The 20,139-nt window shown below is 50.8% G+C and overlaps 1 protein-coding gene across 1 annotated transcript in view; it reads right to left on the bottom strand.

Moving 5' to 3' along the window:
* Positions 1–402: 402 nt before the first annotated feature.
* The window catches only part of Blk (BLK proto-oncogene, Src family tyrosine kinase), a 19,761-nt gene continuing 24 nt past the window's right edge, over positions 403–20,139 (bottom strand). Inside the window, 13 exon segments of the mRNA XM_045130550.1 lie at positions 403–608; positions 2,162–2,293; positions 5,246–5,313; positions 7,684–7,784; positions 7,786–7,880; positions 8,764–8,916; positions 9,297–9,443; positions 11,871–11,974; positions 13,204–13,283; positions 13,285–13,303; positions 14,307–14,400; positions 15,730–15,781; positions 20,068–20,139. The exon segment at positions 20,068–20,139 is cut by the window's right edge and continues 24 nt beyond it. Coding sequence (XP_044986485.1) covers positions 403–608; positions 2,162–2,293; positions 5,246–5,313; positions 7,684–7,784; positions 7,786–7,880; positions 8,764–8,916; positions 9,297–9,443; positions 11,871–11,974; positions 13,204–13,283; positions 13,285–13,303; positions 14,307–14,400; positions 15,730–15,781; positions 20,068–20,139 — 1,323 coding nt within the window.

Genomic DNA, 20,139 nt, shown 5'->3' with positions numbered 1-20,139 from the left:
GAGGCAACAGACAAAAGAGTGGCTTTCTGCTGAGGCCCTGGAGATCGGAGCAGTGGGACTCTTGGTCACCCGCCACCAGCTAACCACTGGGTTATGCAGGTGCTTCCCCGGATACTCTACAGAGCTTGACAAATGAAGATAGTCGTGTGGTCCTTTCTTATCTTACACATGAGTGATCGGAAGCACAGAGAGGCCAAGTAGCTGGTCTGGGCATACAACCATGAGTCCATCCGCCTGATGTCAGAATCCGCATCTCACTGCCACTTCTGCCCCCTGACTTCTTCATCCGAGAAATGGGCTCACCATTCTGCCTGGCCATTGCGGCCTCTCTGGAAATGGCATCTGAAAGCCAGTCCCCAGGCCTGGGCCAGGAGCCCTGTAGCGTGCCATGCTGATGGGCAGTTAGGGCTGCAGCTCATATTGGCCTTCGGTGGCCATGCAGAAATCCCCCAGCAGCGACTGCAGGAACTCGAAGGTGGGCCGCTCCTCAGGCCGGCTGCGCCAGCACTGAGCAACGACGTCGTTGTACAGCTCTGGCGGACACGTGTCCAGGTGCGGCATACGGTACCCACGTTCTAGACTGCGAATGACCTCCAGGTTGCTCATCCCTGTAGGAGGAGAGACAGGGACATCAGGGAGTGCCAGCGCCAGCTCTGGGGACACTTGAACAACATTTAGAAGGGGTACAGCACTACCTAATAGGTTCAGGCCTGTACCCACCCTGGTAGGTCATGTGGTTGTCTAGATGGCACCATGGTTTTTTTGGTTGGTTGTTTTATTTTTAATTTTTTTGCTCATTTTTTTTTAAATTTTTATTTATTTATTTGAGAGCGACAGACACAGAGAGAAGGACAGAGAGAGGGAGAGAGAGAGAATGGGCACACCAGGGCTTCCAGCCTCTGCAAACGAACTCCAGACGCGTGCGCCCCCTTGTGCATCTGGCTAACGTGGGACCTGGGGAACCGAGCCTCGAACCGGGGTCCTTAGGCTTCACAGGCAAGCGCTTAACCGCTAAGCCATCTCTCCAGCCCTTTTTGTTCATTTTTATTTATTTATTTGAGAGTGACAGAGAGAGAAAGAGGCAGATGGAGAGAGTGAGATTGAGAATGGGCGTGCCAGGGCTTCCAGCCACTGCAAACGAACTCCAGACACGTGCGCCCCCTTGTGCATCTGGCTAACGTGGGTCCTGGAGAAACGAGCCTCGAACCAGGGTCCTTAGGCTTCACAGGCATGCGCTTAACCGCTAAGCCATCTCTCCAGCCCTGGTCGGTTGTTTTTTTTAATTTTTTTAAATTCATTTTTATTTATTAGTCAAGAGTGACAGAGAGAAAGAGGCAGATGGCGAGAGAGAGAGAGAATGGGCACACCAAGGCCTCCAGCCACTGCAAATGAACTCCAGATGCATGCACCCCCTTGTGCATCTGGCTAACGTGGGTACTGGGGAATCGAGCCTCGAACCAGGGTCCTTAGGCTTCACAGGCAAGCACTTAACCACTAAGCCATCTCTCCAGCCTGGTTGGTTGTTTTTTGAGATAGGATCTTGCTTTGTAGCCTAGGCTGGCCTAACACCCACTTGCCTCTGCCGCCCAAGTGCTAGGGTTACAGGTGTGCACCACCACTCCAGGTTCTGGTGCCACTTTAAGCATGTCTCACTTTACTTCATATTGTTGAGGAGCTGAGGGACAAGGTTATGGACTCTGTCCTGAACGTGGGCAGTTGTGTGAGACGTGACCCATCTCAGCACTTGCTGTAGATGCTCTAAGAAAACGTCCACCCACTGCTGCAGGTCGGCGCTCTGTGGCTTCCTGATTTGGATGGGGTCCAGGCCCTGCCTCTGACTCAGGACAGGCCTTTAGGGACTGCTCCGGGTTTGAGACCAAGGCAGGAAAACCTCACCTGGAGTGAACTTGAGCTCAGACACAATCTCCACCTTGAGCCGCTCAGGGATGCCTCTGCCCTCTGCTGGAGGAAGGGGCGGAGCCCAGGGCCCACAGTGAGGCCCACAAAGAGCCAAAAGCCCACAACTGCAGGTCTGGGCCTCCTGGCCCTGCCACAGGAACCTAACCCTGACTAGTACATCTCATCCATAGATACCAAGCCTGGGGTGGCACCAGCAGAAAATCCCAGGGAGCCTGGCTGGAGCTGCAGGGTCAGTGCCTACCTGGGTAGGGCACACGTCCATAGGTGACAATTTCCATCAGGAGGACTCCGAAGGACCACACATCAGCCTTGATGGTGAACACCCCAAAGTGGAGGGCCTCTGGAGCGGTCCACTTAACGGGGAACTTGACCCCTGCGGGGAAAGCAAAGTCCAGGGCATGCCTGGATGCCTCTCCTTCACTGTCACTGCATGGTGGCTACTCCATATTTGTTCCTATTGGACAGCCTTGAAGGACATGGCCACTGGACACATAAGGACATGTACAGACACTCCTCACCATCCTTAGGGGGCCCTTAAAAAGTAAGTGGCTTTTCCAAGCCAGCCACACACACACTTCATGTGGCTTACAATTTTTGTTTGTTTGTTTTGAGACAGGATCTCATGTATTTCAGGCAAGCTTCAAACTCCATATGAAGTTGAAGATGACCTCTACCACTGAGCCTCCCTCCCGCCCTCAGTCCCACTTCTGATGTTTCCAATTGCAACGGTTTCTTCATGTATCTTTTAATATTTTTCTCTTTAAAAAATATTTTATCTATTTATTTATTTGATAGAGGGGGGGATGGGAGCACCAGAGCCTCTAGCCACTGCCAATAAACTCCAGATGCATACACCACCTTGTTCCTTTGGCTTTATGTGGGTACTGAAGAATTGAACCTGGGTCTTTTCACTTTGCTGGCCAGCACTTTAACCACTAAGCCATCTCTCCAGCCCTGGATCTTTGCATTTTTAAATTCATTTATCCATTTATACCCTTGCTAACATATTTTTCGCATGGAGCTATGAGGACTGTTAAGGGCAAAGACTGAAAAGTATCCATGTGGGCAGTTTGCAGTGTTCATCTCATTTACACCACTGAGCAGCCCCAGGAAAAACAGAAGTAGAACACGTCTAGATGTGTTTCCACGGAAAAGATGCCACCGCATGCCACGCTACCGCAGACAGGGAACTCAGGGCTCTCTAGAAGCTGTCCCCTCGGGGGCCTTGTAGCTGAGGACCCTAACAAGACTCGTTTACCCATTTCTGGGTGATAAAACTGAGCCCGGCAGCAGAGAGCCAATGACCTTCTCCCACATCCAGAGAAAGTTCAGTAGAAATAGCCTTTGGCTTGGGGTTGTGAACACTAGGGTTTGGCAGCGGGAGGAGTCCAAGGCACTCTGGGTAGAGTGGGCAGGTGTGGCAGGGTACTGGACCATCATGCCATGTGGCCGCAGAGCAGAACACTTGGGGTTGTGGTTGGAGGAGAGGATCGCTGCTAGCCTTGAAGCAAGGCTCCCAGGGTTCTTCTCTGATAGGAAATGGGGAGTCCAGAAGCTGTGGAGTTTGTATGTGTGTACGTGTGTTGATACGAAACTGTGTGCGTGCAGACACGAAGAGTGAGTGAGGCAACAGTGTGACCAGAATATGCCTTTAGAGGCTGCTCATGGGGAAGTGCTGAATTTCTACTCCTTAACCTTTTGACTATGGTACCGAGTTCAGATGGCCTTTTGTAGCCTTTGCCCCAGGTGACCCAAGGTGAGGGGTGACAGCGGGGATAAAAGAGACCAGGCAGGGTGAGAGAAGGAAAGGAAAAAAAAAGGGAGCAAGAGATTTATCACTGCTGGGTGCTTCGAAACTGGTCATCTGTGCTTCTTTGTCTCTGTTACTGTCTCACCAGCTGCCTGAGCAGGGACTGCTGATCTCAGTAGAACATGCACCTGTGACCTCAGTTCCTGAAATGACACCAGCCACAGATAACAGTGTGGGCAAGAAGGCTCTTTTTTTAAAAAAAAAAAAAAAAAAACATTTTTTTGTTCATTTTTATTTATTTATTTATTTGAGAGTGACAGACACAGGGAGAAAGACAGATAGAGGGAGAGAGAGAGAATGGGCGCGCCAGGGCTTCCAGCCTCCGCAAACGAACTCCAGACGCGTGCGCCCCCTTGTGCATCTGGCTAACGTGGGACCTGGGGAACCGAGCCTCGAACCGGGGTCCTTAGGCTTCACAGGCAAGCGCTTAACCGCTAAGCCATCTCTCCAGCCCAAGAAGGCTCTTTTTGGTGTGTGTGTGTGTGTGTGTGTGTGTGTGTGTGTGTGTGTGTGTGAGAGAGAGAGAGAGAGAGAGAGAGAGAGAGAGAGAGGGAAACTGGCTCACAAACCACAGCTTTCTTGCTGAGATTTCCAGTTTTAACAGACACATGCAGGGCCACCAGATGTGTCTTCCTGTCAGTTAGAACTTTCAGCTGGCATCCTCAGGGGAGAAAAAAACCCTCCTCTTGAATTCTCTCACAAAGGCTAGAAAGTTCTACATGTGAGCCTGGGGACACCAGAAGCCAGTCCTGGATAACTGAAATTCCCTGAAAGCAGAAGCATATTTATGCCCATGATAGATCATGGGATCTCTAGAGCTCCGAAAAGTGATGGGCATCATTCTCTGTGGCTCATGCCTGCCTGCCACGCCAGGGTCAATGCCAAGGCTGCACCAGGGCTTGGGGCTCCTGAGACAGGATTGGTTGCAGTCACCTTCTACTAACAGCATTAGGAACAACTGAGATCATAGCAAAGCAGATCTGCCGACCTGCTCAATGGAAGTCTTGCCTATTTTCTGAGTTTCCCACAATGCTCATTGTGGGAATTCCTTCCCTTCTGCCCTAATGGAACAGCCTCATCCCACCGTGGCTGTCCAGAACTGGCACTACATTTCCCAAGTTCCCTTGCAGCCAGGTATGGTAGCAAGACAAGTGGCCACGGGGATGTAAGAGCAAATGTGAGAGGTGGTATCAGGGGCATGTACTTAGAAGGATGGGGGAGGATATCGCCACCCCCTTCTTTCTGATGGCTGAGACAAGCAAGAACAAGGTGGGAGAGCATTTTCAGTCATCTTGCACAGTAAGATTCCTTCCAGGGTGGAAGAAACCCACAGGGCAGAGCCTCCCATCTGCTCCCTTCTGGCCATTTGCACATTTAAATTATCACTGCTTTAAGTTTCCTGTCCTTCATAGTGTGGCCTAAGTCTGACCAATGCAATCTCTCATCAGGGGGGATTCAGCTTAGCCACAGAGCACTGAAGGGGACATCATCCCTCCAAACTCCCTGGTAGGTCACTAACCTGAGCCGACATGTCAATCAGTCTTGACAGAGATAATCTGCTACCTTCATCTGTCTTCAAAAATCTAGCAAGCAACCTAAGGAAAAAAAAGAGACCACACTGTATACCTCTGCTAAGTCACCAGACCCTGGTAATGCTGGTCCGGCCCCCTGGAGCAAAATAGACACATCTCACATTTCATGGCACACCTAGAAGGGTCTGCCTACAGCTGTTGAGTGTATAACACTTGACAGAAACACCAGCTCTCTGCAAGGCCACTGAAAATTCCTGCTGGAACTGAGCTGATAACCACCTCCATGTAGACCAGCTGACCAAAAACTGGAAGAAGCCATTCTGCATGCAGTTCAATGGGGGAGAGAGAAATCACCAGTGAAGATACTCAACAGTAGACACTGCTAGCCTTATATTTTGCCAGCCAGGCCAAATGAGCCAACGGGTGCAATAGTGGCATGTCTGTCATGTGGAAACCAACTGCCCCCTAACTGGACTGGAGGCCTGCTCCATGGGAGGGAATACATCCCTGATACTGAAAACCTACAACAGGGGTAGTCACGAGCCCTAAAGTTGTAACATCTGCTGCTGTCTGGCTAAGTATATATACTATGCTCATCAAACTGCCCAATAAGAACTTCTCTTAATGTTCATACCTATATACTAATGCTACTCTTACATTTGGTAAAGAATCTTCTCTTTTCAGATGGCAGTGACCTTGGGATGACTCAGAAGCCATCATGGTGCTGGGAAGAAGTGACAGAGGAGTGCTCAGAACTGCAATATCTCTATCACACCTTCCAAGGCTCAGGGTACATTGCAGAAGAGGTGGCGGAAAGAACATAAAAGCCAAAGGAAGGGTAGGACTCCTTACAATGTGCTCCTCCAGACACAAAATGGCCTGGATACTCATGATCTCACAGTGCCTGACTCTACCTACACAAGATCATCATAAGAGGAGGAAAAGATCATGACATCAAAATAAAAGAGAGACTGATTGAGAGGAGGAGGGGATATGGTAGAGAATGGAGTTTTAAAGGGGAAAATGGAGGGAGGGAGAGCATTATCATGAGATATTGTTTATAATCATGGAAGTTGTTAACAAAATAAATAAATAAATAAAAAGGAAAAAAAAAAAAAAGAAACACCAGCTCTCAAATTCCAAAAGATCGGGCGCAGTCAGCTCCGGTGGTTTGTCTGAGGGGTTAGAGCAGAACCTGGTTCTGACCCTGAAGTTGGGGGTAAATTTGGCCAACCTCACGTTCCCATAGGTCTGTCTCGCTCCCACCATCTTCCCTGACAGACAGACTCTGCTGCCCAGGGACCAAGCATTAATAAGGGAACCCCAGGCCAGAGAGAACTGGTATAGGTGACAAATCAGGTCCTCCATGGAGCTGGGTGGGCGCTCACCTAGATGTAGCTCGGAGGCACATGGCAAGCAATGTGCCCAGCACTGTCTGTGATGCTGGCTGCTTGGTGCTACTTTCTACAATTAATACGGTAATTTTATTTTTCAAGGTAGGTCTCACTCTTGCCCAGGCTGACCTGGAATTCACTATGTAGTGTCAGAATAGCCTTGAACTCATGGCCTCCCAAGTGCTGGAATTAAAGTCATGCACCACCACACCCTACGAAGATGGTAATATTAATGCCCTATAGGAATGTGATGTCAGGGCCAATAGAAAGGGTGAAGTTCTCAAAAAAGTCAAAGGCTGAGGCCTGATCCAAGGCCAGCTGCCTTTGGGAATCCACAGTGACGTCCAGAGAGTCCTTCTCTCTTGTCATCTATGCCGTGACATATTCAGAGCTTGCAAAAGTTCTTATGTCTGGGAATGGTAGAACTGGAATTAGAACCATCGTCAGATGCCCAACCTGTGGCTCTTTCCCTGGCAAGGCTCTGTCCCTCTCAGTGGGGTTTGTTCTGGAAGCAGAAAATGTATTTGTTCCAGAAAGGACGAGCTGACCAGAAGTAGAAGACATGTGCTCCAAAAGCAAAAGTCATGCTCTGGAGGAGGGAGAGGGCTGGCTGTGCTGCTCCATAGCCAAGAACACAGCTCAGTAAGAAGAGCTCAGCCCGGGGCTGGAGAGATGGCTTAGCTGTTAAGCGCTTGCCTGTGGAGCCTAAGGACCCCGGTTCAAGGCTTAGTTCCCCAGGACCCACATTAGCCAGATGCACAAGGGGGCGCACGCGTCTGGAGTTCATTTGCAGTGGCTGGAGGCCCTGGCGTGCCCATTCTCTCTCTCCCTCTCTATTTTCCTCTTTCTCTCTCTGTCTGTCGCTCTCAAATAAAGAAAAGTTAATAAAAAAATTTTTTTTAAAAAAGGAGAGCTCAACCCTCTGTCTCAGCCTCTGTCCCTTCCTACCCCCCCAAACCAGCACAGCTCACAGAGGCATGGCAGTGATAACAGGCAAAACCCCACCCTCTAAGCCTGGACCAGCAGCAGGAGGGCCCCACCTCTGGCCATGTACTCCGTGACGATGTAGCTGGGCTCCCTGGTGACCACGGCGTAGAGACGGACCAGCCTCTCATGCTGCAACGCTTCATCGTGCTGCAATGCTTTCACACAGGAAGGCTTCCGAGGACATCGTTCCCTCCTTCAAGGTCTTGATGGCCACTTTCATGTTGTTTCTGTAATAACCTGAGCCGGGAAAGAGAGTAAGATGCCATTCAGAGGCTTCGTGATGGTGCCGTCGTGACAGTGGACGTGACCTTTCAGCTGCTAGTCCTATGCCGTGAGGGAGCCGGGCACAAGTGGGAATGTGCACTTTCAGAAGGCGATGGACCTGTAAGTTACAAGCCTGTCTCAGCATCTCCTCCACCATCTGCATGCTGGGACCTCAGGGAGGTGGCAAGAGTCTCTGTCTGAAGGAAGGGATGGCACATACCGAAGAGGATCAGGGAATCACCAGACTTGCCCTTCCCAGGGAAGCTGTGCCCTGGGCATCAGCTCTGAGGATGAGATTCCAGGAGGCATCAGGATCTGACCCTGAGGCCATGGACATGACCCAAGGACACAGACCAGAGCAGGGTTAAAACCAAGGGTACTATCTGATGCTCTGATAGAGCTTGGGTAAGCAGCCAGGGTGGGGTGAGGGAGGTTGAGTGACTTGTCCACAGTCACACACCAGCAAACTGTGGCCTCTGTCTACGGTGAGACCGTGGAGCAACCTGGCCCTCATGCCTAACCGTGAGCTCCCATCTGGCGAGCTACAGTGAGGAAGAACTGGCAGAATGGTCAAGTACACACACAAGTCAGCACTCGAGGGTCCCACTTAAGGTTTGGGAGAGCTGGATTCGGTTCCCCTCCACTGTCATGGGTTATAACTGTGGACATGCCACTACAGCATGTGCCACCGTAGCGCATCTCGAACACAGGGACACACAGCGCATCAGCTTCTGTCCCCCATGAGGTTTCCTGGGGAGGTAGAGGCACTGCCCACAGTACTCTGCCTGCCTTCCATGCTCACTTCGGGCTCAAGATGCAGGACAGGGAGAGGGAATCCTGGGACCACACCACTCACCCATCCAGACTTCACCCAACTGCCCCGACCCGAGCTTCCGGACCAACTTGAGAGACTGCCAGGGGATTTCCCATTCATCCTGGGCCCATGGCTTCTGCAGGGTGAGGCTCATGCAGGGCCAAGTCAGCCTCTGGCACAAGCCATCCCCTTTCTCTGCATCAGGAAACAAAAGAGAGACTAGAGGATACCCTAAGCAGTCACACTTCCCTTGGGAAACATGCCCCCCCCCCCGAGCAACTGTGTCCCCTTGCCTCCTGTCACACGGACACACACACACACACACACACACACACACACATGAATGCACGCACACACTAAGGCATGCTGTCAATGAACTCCTCTTGCTGAGCTTTCCATACAGAGGCAGTAAAGGGCACTGGGCCACTGACCTTGAGTCATTATGCCATACCAACTCCTTAGGTCTGGCTTTGGGCCCTCCCCCCTCCAGGTGATTCATATGGTTTGGGAGTCACACAATATAGATCCCACGTGCCTCTGGCACACATCCCACTTCCTGCCAATGCCCCTCTTACTTGTATAATGCTGCACCAGGGTGTGGAGGGAAGGGAAGGTGATCCTGGGGGAGATGTAATAGCCCCCTTCGTCCAGGGAATGGATCTTATAGTGCTTGACCATCTCCCCCTGGGGGGTGACATCCTTCACAGACAGGGCAAAGGCACCTGGAGGATTAACAGACACAGCCGAGATGAAGCTCAGAACTGAAAAACATAGCATTAGGGTAAGGGGCTCCCGTGCTCTGAAATCAAGTTTCCCAAATTCTGTACTTCCTTCTCTGTTCCCCTTCCAGCATCAATTGCTTTTCTCTTTGTCTCAGCTCTGCCTTCCCATAAGCCTTGCTCTTGGCTCTATTTGACTGTCTTAGCCATTGCAAATGTTCTCCCCCTCCCCCAACCTACCAGAAACTTACGAACTCTGGAGTAGGCAGGGCTATTTCTCACCAGTCCCCTATTGGGGTCCAGGTATACTGAGAGATGGAAGGCAGCCAGGGCAGCTTTATTTACTCTTTGGTCTTAAGAGCTCCTGACTTCACCAAGGAAACAACTCTTCAAGGCCCCCAGTTCCATGTCTATGCAGGAGCATAGCAACTTATTCCCCAGAGGGTCTGCCAGTACCCGCATTGCTTTGTTATCTGAGGTAATGTTTTCCTGCAGACAAGTGGCTCCAGGTATAGGGGCTGAGAATTTTCAGCTGGGCAGCTTCTCTCCTTGATATTGATGGGATTGTATGTGTGTGTGTGTGTGTGTGTTGCATATGTGTGAACAAATGTGGATGTGCGTACACATGTGTGCAGAGAGCAGATCGCTATCAGATGCCTTCCTCCATCATTCTCCATTTCAGTCAATGATGCAATCTCTCACTTGAACGGCTGACTAGCTAGCCAGACGGGCCCAGGGGATTCCCCATCTCGACCCCCGAGTGCTGGGACTGCTGGCTGGCTGCCACTGCCATCTGCCCCTTGTGTGGCTGCGGAGGATCTGAACTCTGGTCCTCATGCCTGTGAAGCAAGTATTTACCCACCGAGCCATCTCCCCAGCCCCTGAACTTGATGTTTTTAGAAAATGTCTCTCGCGAGCTCTTTTTGAGATACCATGAATGCCCTCTTAGCCCCCAAACTCTTTGTGAGGTGAGGAGACTGAGCTGAGGGTCATCCAGAGTTAGCAGCAGGCTTCGGGGGTCTCCCCACCATCTCCGTGGACAATGACAAGGAGCAGTCCCGTCATCTCCCACCAGGGGTCAGGCCCAGATACCGCTTTCTCTGTGTTTTTGATGTTCTTTGATGTGTTTTTGATGCGTTTGACGTGTTCAGCAGTTCTTTGAGACTTCAGGCTTTTCCCTCTCCATCATGATCAGTACCCATCTCAAACTCCTTCTCTTCCATCTCACCTTCCTCCCCCCACCTACTGGCACAAAGATGCCAAGGGGCTGTGCTCCTGGCTAGAACATTTTGCAGTTGCCATAACTCCTGTTCCCTAATCTCAGCCCCAGGTTAGATGCTAGAGATGTGCTTTCCCCACCAACTCCCCAAGGTAGACTAGAAAGAGATGTCCAGACAGCTTTGAAACCCATCTTCCTTCACATCAGGTGTGGGGGTGTCTTCTTCTGCACAGGGTACCTTAGCAGCAGGCATTTCCAAAGTGAAATGAAGCCACGTCTGATATTTTCTTCGAAGGAACAGGAGTGGAATAGGGGATGTCAAGGAACGAGACGGGCCCTGCTGACAATGGTGAACTAGCTGATGGCAGTGAGGTTTCCGTTAGTCAGTTCCCCTATTTCCGCTTGTCTGAAGTGTTTTATGAGAACAACCATAGAATGCTGGTCCTCCCCGGCGACTTCCCAGTACTTTCTTAGATGGAGGCACTCTGTCATGAAGTTGGGACAGTGACATCCTGATATATGCATATATGTATAAAATATATCTGTATGCAGTAATAAAATTGAATGCACCTGTTGGTGCATTTTGGAAAGCTATGCACAGAGGCTCCTGCCCCTGGATTCCCAATGCGCTCTCTCCTCCTCTCCAGCCCTTCCTGGCCCCTTGAGAGGCAATGAGGCCACGTGATCATCCAAGGGTCTCAGAGTGCTGTGGGCAGCTGTCCTGGCCCAGCCCTTGCTGCTCTGGGTCACACTCAGTGGCGGAGGCTCTAGGGACATAGAGGAGTAGTCACCAGGCCCTCATGCCCTGCAGAGCCACAGGCTTCCCTGCCATGAATCTCTTAGGGCTCATAACCCACTGTTCCCAGTACCCCTCCCCTGGCATGGACCCCAGCAGCCGCCATCTTTTCCTGTGCCTTCCCAAGGAGTGCTCTGTGAAGGCCCTGTTTGACTACGCTGCCTTGAAGGGCTGGGACGGCAGATGCTAAAGGGAGAGAAACTGATGAGCGCCCCACTGCCGGGCCACTCAAGCTCCACTGATGTCCAGCCTTGGCATCAGACGAGCTGCTGGCATGGACAGCTAAAGTCGGCTGCCAGACAGCCACTTGGTCCCAATGGAGACGGAGCCGAAGCTGCCTGGTGGCCCTCACAGTTCACACGGAGGCCTCTGGGGACTTCACAGGGCAGGTGGAACAGTTAGTCACCCTGCTCACCTTTAATTGTCTCACTTTCTCGGATGAGGAAGGAGCCGGCCTTGTTCACTGGAGCCAACAGCTGCCTCTCAGCGTCTTTCCGGCTGATTGACCTGAAGAACCACCTGGAAAAGGGCCAAGCCAAGGGAGCCTCAGAGCTGGAATGCTCGATCCATCCTTCATCCACCCATGCCTGTTCCTCACAACTCATTCCCTTCCATGCTTCTTGGTCCCTGTGACACCCTCCTGTCCCATTTCCCCTCAGCTCCTAGACTTTAGTGAAATGAGAACACTGGGTTGGAAGATGTCTGTTCACTCTACAGAAATACGCTTGATCTACTGCCCTTTCCAACACACTGGCTCCCATCATGAACTCACCCACCTCCTTACCAACTGAGCGAGAGACAGACTACCAGTTCTCTGCGCCTGGGTCCCCGTCAGGCTCCCCTCTAGTGTGGGGCTCTTTCTGCACTTGTTTTGGTTTGGATGAAAATGCTCCCCACAAGCTCATGTGCTTGAACACTGGTCCTCAGCCAGCGGCACTGTTTTGGGAGGTTGTGGGATTTGGGGGGCATGGAGCCCAGTTGGAGGCCACAGGGGTGGGTTTGGAGGTCAAAGGTCCACTCAGCGTCCTCGCCTGGGCTTTCTGCATCCTGGCGCATAGAAATGTGAGGAGTCGCAGCTGCACATTCCCGCTGCCACGAACTCCACCGCGTCTTTCACGCCTTTCACAGACTACGCGCCCTCGAACACTGAGCCCAGATAAAGCCACCCTCAAGTTATTTCTATCTGGCAGTTTGTAACAACAACAAGAGAAGCAACAGATATGAACCGTTCTAGGGCAAGACCTGGGGTCCAAGAGCCCAGAAAAGGAAGGGGAGGGGCCGAGTGTTAGGCACGGTGGCACTGTCCCCAACCCAGGGGCAGAGTCAGCTGGGTACGGCATGCTCAGGTCCCTGAACCTGATGGGTGAGGGAGCAGGAGTGAGTCGTGGCCCAGGCATACCTTCCTGATGGGCGGAAGCTTGTCGTGTGGATGCTGAGGCCTGTCCCCAGAGGAAGTGGGGACAGTGCTTTGCTGTGAAGTATGGAAGTGACCAGACCATGGAGATAGTTCCATCGAGGAAAGCCAGGAAAGGGACTACTCTTCCTATAGAGGGGAAGAGGTACTCCCCTCAACATCGCGGTCAGCTAGATGTGGTCCAGACCAAACTCGTGGCCCTTCCAGCACTTCCAAGTCCCTGGTGCCTAAAGCCACCGTTATCCCACTTCCCAGCCCTGCGCTCCCCACCAGCCTACATGGCTGAAGCAGTCGCTGCACTGTCGGCTTGACAAGGTTCTGCCTGTCCACCTACTTTTGCACTTCCAGGGTCTGTACTGGGGCCACACATTTGCTGGGCACATAGCCTTCTCTCCCCGTGACGAGTGACTTGGCCCAACCACCAGTCTCCAGTTCTGTGGGCGAGAGAGGAGGCTGAAGTGTGACAGAGGCTCAGACATCCCTCCCTGCGCCAATCACAGCCCCTCACAAGAGATCTCATCCCCTGGGGAGGTGCAAAGGACAGCAGAGGTGGACGCTTAGCATGGGTGGCTCAGCACCTTTTCTTTGATGGGCAGAAGGAGTCTCCATTCCAGAGAGTAAGCAGAGGAGGGATTTCTTCAAACAGCCTGACCAGCCCAAGGGCCATGCCTTCTAGCCAGAGGCTTCTCTTGATGACCGGGACCTGCCCAGGTTTTTGGGAGCGAGTTAGGGCTAGCCAAGGAAACAAGCCCAGGAGAGGTGCTGACGAGGAAGGCACCGGCAGCCCATGTAAGGGCAAAAGTCAGGACTCTCACGGACTTGGCTCAAGGTCCTTACAGAACTTCAGGAACCAAAGCTTAAGCTCTTGAGTCTCCACAGGGCAAGCCCAGTGGGTTGAGCAAAAGCAGATGTTGGAGAGAGCTCTGAGAAGGAACCGGAAGTAAGTTGAAGCTGAATTCCCAGGTGACAGCTTGTTAGAGTTTAAAGCAGAAATGAAGGCTATGGAAGGAAATCACCTTTCCAGAAAGACCTGGGGGAAAGACAACTAGATCAAGTATAAGAAAATTCTTGGGGGTGGGGCGGTGCTGGACAGATGGATTAGCGGTTAAGGCACTTGCCTGCAAAGCCTAAGGACCCAGGTTCAACACACCAGAACCCATGTAAGCCAGACACCCAAGGTGATCCAAGCACACGAGGTGGCTATCTGTCTGTAGTTCGATTGCAATGGCTAGAGGTCTTAATGCACCAGTTCTTTCTCTTGCTTTTTCTCTCATAAAAAATAATTTTAAGAAATAAAGAAAATTCTGGGTAGCCAGTGGGAACAGAACATTGGAGAAGGCACTCGCCAAGCAGCCATGAGGGTGTGGTGAGCGGGCAAGGAAGACAGACTCTGGGGAGAGAATCCTGTGTTGACAAGGGCTGCATCCTAGAACTTACACCTTCAAGACCTGCAGCTTCTCCCCTTTCAGCATTTGTAGGTCCCCATCATTCACAGCGGCATAGTCAAATAGGGCCACCACAAAACGCTCCTCTGGAAGAACAGAGAAAAGGTGGCCACTCCTGGGGCCCAGGACAGTGGTGGGAGGATGGGAGACTGTGGGATGCAAACCATCTTCCAGTTCCTAAGAGAATTAATGACTGGAAAGCACACGAGGATACTCTTTCCTGACAGTGAAGAGAAAATTATCCCTAGGCACACTGGCCTATGGACACATGTCTGTGCCAGGGATGTGCTAGCCCTGAGAACCCTGCCAGTCTTTCCTTATGAGCTCCACTAAGAAGCCTCAAGGCCTTACAAAGAGGGCAGCCACATGGAGACAGTCATTTCTGGCCCTCAAGGGTTGCAAACCAAAGTCTGGAAGCCAGTGTTGACTGATCTTGAATTTCACCTTGACTCCAGAAGCAACAGATCAACCCCTCTGCCTGTCCTCCAAGGCCCCAGCCAGTGTGGCCACGCGAGCCTTCTCTATGGTGTTGGTGCTGACATCCGTAGCCTCCCTGAGGAGGTGGCTTATCATGGTCACTGATGAGTGATGTGACCTGGGTGGGAGAGGTTGGCATGGGTCCCCTGCAGAGCTGTTCTGGAGATGCGACCCCCTCCAAGTAGGAAGTGAAGGATAGCCCAGCGGATGGGGAGGATGTGTCCCTGGGAGGAAAAGGGATATCAGGTGACAGCACTGACCAGTTCAGCACTTTTCTCGCACAGGTGACAGGCTGAACTCTCTCAAGGGAGGAGAGGTGTTATCCACTATGACACCTGCCCCAGCTCAGGGACCCCGATGCACAGTCCTTGAACTATTCAAGTGAGCAAATGCATGCGGTCCCACTGGCCTGGCTGGTGGGTGATGGGGATGTCAGGGAAGCCAGACACACACAAGGTCCAATCCTGGGAACCCCCCTGAAATCTGAGCCACTAGCCTAGGACTGTGCTCATTCATTATGTCATCTCCAAGATCCTGCCCACCAGAGAGGGGAGTGGTGTTGTGGGGATGAGGGAGGACCTACGGATGCTTAGAGGCGGCTGGGAAGGAGGGCAAAAGGACGGTGCTCTGCAGACCCTGAGACTGGGGGCTACAGACCACAAGCAGGGGTTTGGAGATACCGTCTGTATCCCTTATTACCTCTTTTCCTTTGTTTTCCTTTACAGTTTTCCAAGCCTTTCTTTTTTAGTTCCATAGGCTCAGGTTTGCTTCCTGGAGAGATCTCCCCCAGGGAGGATGAGCCCCAAAGAACAGGACAGCCAGTGCTGGGCTTCCCCTCCCTCTCTCCTCTCTCCAGCCTGGAGGGCCCATCTCAACTGTTCTGGTTCTAACACAAAGCCAGTCCCCAGAAAATGCTCCTTGGGCCCCATTCTTCTTACCTTGGTGTGGGTGCTGGTCAGGAGGTGGAGGGTCAAGGTGGTTAAACAGGACCTTGGGCAGAAATACATCCTGAGTTAGTTCAGCACCCTGGAGTTGAGGGTGTGATCGGGCAGGGAGACAGCGGAGAGCATGTTGGCTAGATTACCCGTGGGGACCCACTCTGAGGAAGGAGGGTGGTCACCTCTGGAGGTTGCCCAGGCAGCTTCCCAGCACACGGTGGCAACTCTCCAAAGTACCAATGCTGCCAAGACCATCCAATTCAAGGGGGAGCTAGTCCTGCATGTGGGTTAAAATTCTGGCTCTACCGTTAAAAGGTGAAACTGGAGAAGGCTAACAAAACATATTTGGGGCTGGAGACTCAGATGTTAAAGGCACTTGCCTGCAAAGCCGGATGGCCTGGGTTCAGTTCCCCAGTACCCATGTAAATCTAGATACACAAAATGTCTGGGGTTCATTTGCAGTGGCAGGAGGCCCTGGTATGTTCCTACTCACACCCTCTCTGCCTGTGTCTCTCTCTCGCTCAAATAAATATAAACATTTTTAAAAATATTTAAGGGTTGGGGAGATGCTCAGTGGGTAAGAGCACTTGCTATGCAAGCATAAGGATTTGAGTTAAAATACCTAGAATCCACATTTTTATTTTTTTATTATTTTGTATTTTTTTGGTTTTTTTATTTTTATTTTTTATTTTTTTGGTTTTTTTTTTTTTGAGGTAGGGTCTCACTCTGGTCCAGGCTGACCTGGAATTCACTCTGTAGTCTCAGGCTGGCCTTGAACTCACGGTGATCCTCCTGTCTCTGCCTCCCGAGTGCTGGGATGAAAGGCGTGCGCCACCACGCCCGGCTTAGAATCCACATTTTTAAAAAAGCTATGGCCGGGTATGGTGGCGCACGCCTTTCATCCCAGCACTCGGGAGGCAGAGACAGGAGGATCACTGTGAGTTCAAGGCCAGCCTGAGACTACAGAGTGAATTCCAGGTCAGCCTGGACCAGAGTGAGACCCTACCTCAAAAAGCCAAAAAAAGCCAGGCGTGCATGAGCCTATAACCCTAGCACTAGGGAGGGGAGAGATATGAGATTAACTGCTCATTGGCCAGTCAGCCTAGCCAAAACTCAGAGAGCTCTAGGTTCAGTGAGTGATTGTTTCTCAAGGAAATTAGGTGAAGGAGAAATAGAGGAGGATGCCTGACATCCTTCTTTGGCTGGTGTATTTGTTCAAAAAGAAAAATGTTTAAAAAAAATCACACAACTCTAAAACTCAACAAATAGTTATAGGCATCTACTCTGTGGATAAATTTGGGTGTATGCGCTCCAGACACTTGAAAAAGACATGCCTAGCAACAGTAAGAACTGTCATTCACAAAACATTTTCAACATGGAAACAGCCCTTATGACCCACGGCCAAATAGCGCACTTGGTGAGCTCTAGCTGCAATGCACCCATGTGGCTAAATCTCACGGACACAATGATGGGCTCAGAGCCAAGTCTGAGGTCATTTGATTCTGTTGATTTCAAATTTACAGTGTAGAGGCCAGGCGTAGTGGCACACTCTTTAAATCCCAGCACCCGGGAGGCTGAGGTAGGAGAATCACCATGAGTTCAAGACCAGCCTGGAGCTACAGAATGAGCTCCAATCAGCCTGGGCTACTGTGAGACATTACCTCAAAAAAATCAAATTTGGGTTGGAGAGATGGCTTTGTGGTTAAGCGCTTGCCTGTGAAGTGTAAGGATCCCGGTTCGAGGCTTGATTCCCCAGGACCCACGTTAGCCAGATGCACAAGGGGTGCACGCATCTGGAGTTCGTTTGCAGTGGCTGGCGGCCCTGGCACGCCCATTCTCTCTCACTATCTGCCTCTTTCTCTCTCTGTCACTTTCAAATGAATAAATAAAAATAATTAAAAAAATCAAATTTACAATGTAAAATATGAAACTGTATATTATTTAGGGATACATACAGATGCGGTCATTTTTTTTTTTAAAAAAGCAAACTAGAATTGGAGACATGGCTCAGTTGGCAAAGTGAAATGTGGAAGTGTGAAAACAGCTGACCATAGTTGATGATGCTCATAATCCTAGTACTGAGGAGGTGGAGACGGGCAGGTGGATTTGCGGAGCCAAAGAGATCCTGTCTTAAAAATAAAAGGTGGGCAATACTTGAAGAATGACACCTTAGGTTGTCTGCCCACATGACAGGGCACCCATGCCCACGCACACATGTACACATACATGCCCACAAAAAAAGCGAACCTAATGATAAATAGGTTTAGGATGTGGGAGTCCGGGATAAGGTGGGCAGACTGGAGAGTTCAGGAGATCCCAGAGCACTGGTCACTTTCTGGTTCTAAAGGGGGGGTGGGGCTGCTTCTGTTGTTCTCATTTTATGGTGGCCTCTCAATCTGACATCTGTGTCACAAGTATTGGGTTTTATTTCACACTTGCTGGACACAGTTTTGAGGTAGAGTTTTGCAAGATTATATGTACAATACAGTTGCATTAAAAGTATGAACACAGGGTTGGGAGATGATGGCTCAGAGGCTGAAAGGCTTTGAGAGGCTTTGCTTGCAAAACCTGCTGGCCTGGGTTCAGCTCCCCAGTACCCACATAAAGCCAGATGCAAAAAGTGGTACATACGTCTACTGTGTGTTTGTAGTAGTAAGAGACCATCCATACACACACACACACACAAATAAAATAAATAAAAATCATACGGCAGGCGTGGTGAACACACCTTTAACCCCAGAACTCAGGAGGCAGAGGTAGGAGGATTGCCATGAGTTCAAGGTCACACTGAGACTACATAGTGAATTCCAGGTTAGTCTGGGCTAGAGCAAGACCCTACCTCTAAAACTCAAAAAAAAAAAAAAAAAAAAAGAAATATAATAAGATGAACATGTAATACAAAGATTGCACAGAGAAAGCGTTCTATGGAAATTGCTCAGGAGAGCTGACTCCAAGTATTTCTGGCAAGTGAAAGGGCAAGAATTTAACATTTTTCACAATTAGTATGTATTATACAGATTTTTAAATAAAAAATTCTAGACTACTACTTACTAGCATATAACTTTGGGCAAATCAATCTGTCTGAGTTTGAGTTTACCAATAGAGTTATTCATTCGCTGAACAACCTTCCCATTGTATGTGGAGTCTTGTGTAAAACTGGGATACATGTAGATGAGAGGTCCAAGTTCATCTATGAAATGGGGTCACCAATACCTACCCCTATCACTTTCCTGTTAGAATGAAGTCATGAGCACTTAGAAATGTCTGTGATGGCAGACAAGAGCAAGACGTGGGTCCAAGTATGACTCCAACTGCCCCAAACCAAAAGAGGCATAGTGGCCAGGCAAGCAGATGGCATTAACAGTTATCTGAAAACATGAGCCCACCGCTGGGGAGATGGCTCAGTCAGTCACATGCTTGACAAGCATAAGGACCTGAGTTCAATTCCTAGAACCCAGGTCAAAATTTGGGTGTGGTGGCATACACCTGTAATGCCAGCACTGGGGCAGTGGAAACAGGAGGGGTCCTGGAGCTTGCTGGCTGGATCGTCTCTGAGTCAAGTATGCGCCATGTGTAGTGAGGGACCCTGTCTCAGAAATCAGGCGGAGGAACTGGAGAGATGTTTCAGTGGTCAAGTGTGCTTCCCAGGCGAGCATGAGGGCCTGAGGGGGGCTTGAGACCACCAGAGTCCCATTTCCGCAGCACCCACATGCCCATCTGGGCATAGCCACACACTTCTGGAACCCCAGTCCTATGGGAAATGGACCCTGGAGAACTGTTGGGGCTCATGAAAAATGGCAAGTTCCAGAATCAGTAAGACTCTGTCTCAAGGATAAATAGGTGCATGAGCAATGCCGGGGGGTGGGGCACCCAACGTTCTCCTCTGGTGTCTGCACATAGAGGGTGCTACATCAGCACGCGCGCACACACACACACACACACGTACACACAGAGAGAGCTGGGGACATGGCGCAGCAGTTACAAGTGCTTATTATGTAAACCTGAGGTCAGATCCCCCAGAACTCATGTAAAACCAGATGCAAGTAGCACACTGATGCACCTATGGCAACGGGAAGTCTAGTCACAAGCTCACGGGCCAGCTAGCCTGGCATTCACCTGGAGCAAAAGAAGAGAGACTTTGTCTCCAACAAGGTTCAAGGTGAGAAGCAACAGCATCAGGTCATCCTCTGACCTCCAACATGCGCCAGGGTACATGGACACCCACACACCCACACACTCACACACCAACAAAGTGAGCTCAGAGGGGGCTAGTCCAGGGAGTCCTCCCAGGCACCCCAAGCTCTTGCCCCTGCTCCCTCCCCAGCCCTGGTCACTCACCAAGGGCGGCGGCAGTGGGGGAACCTTGCTCAGGGCAGCAACCTTTGTGCCCTTGCCCTTCTCACTGACTTG

This window comes from Jaculus jaculus, chromosome 12, assembly GCF_020740685.1.
Source record: "Jaculus jaculus isolate mJacJac1 chromosome 12, mJacJac1.mat.Y.cur, whole genome shotgun sequence".
Classification (NCBI taxonomy): Eukaryota; Metazoa; Chordata; class Mammalia; order Rodentia; family Dipodidae; genus Jaculus; species Jaculus jaculus.
Note: the sequence above shows the minus strand (reverse complement) of the source record. Positions and strands in the feature narration are given on the sequence as shown.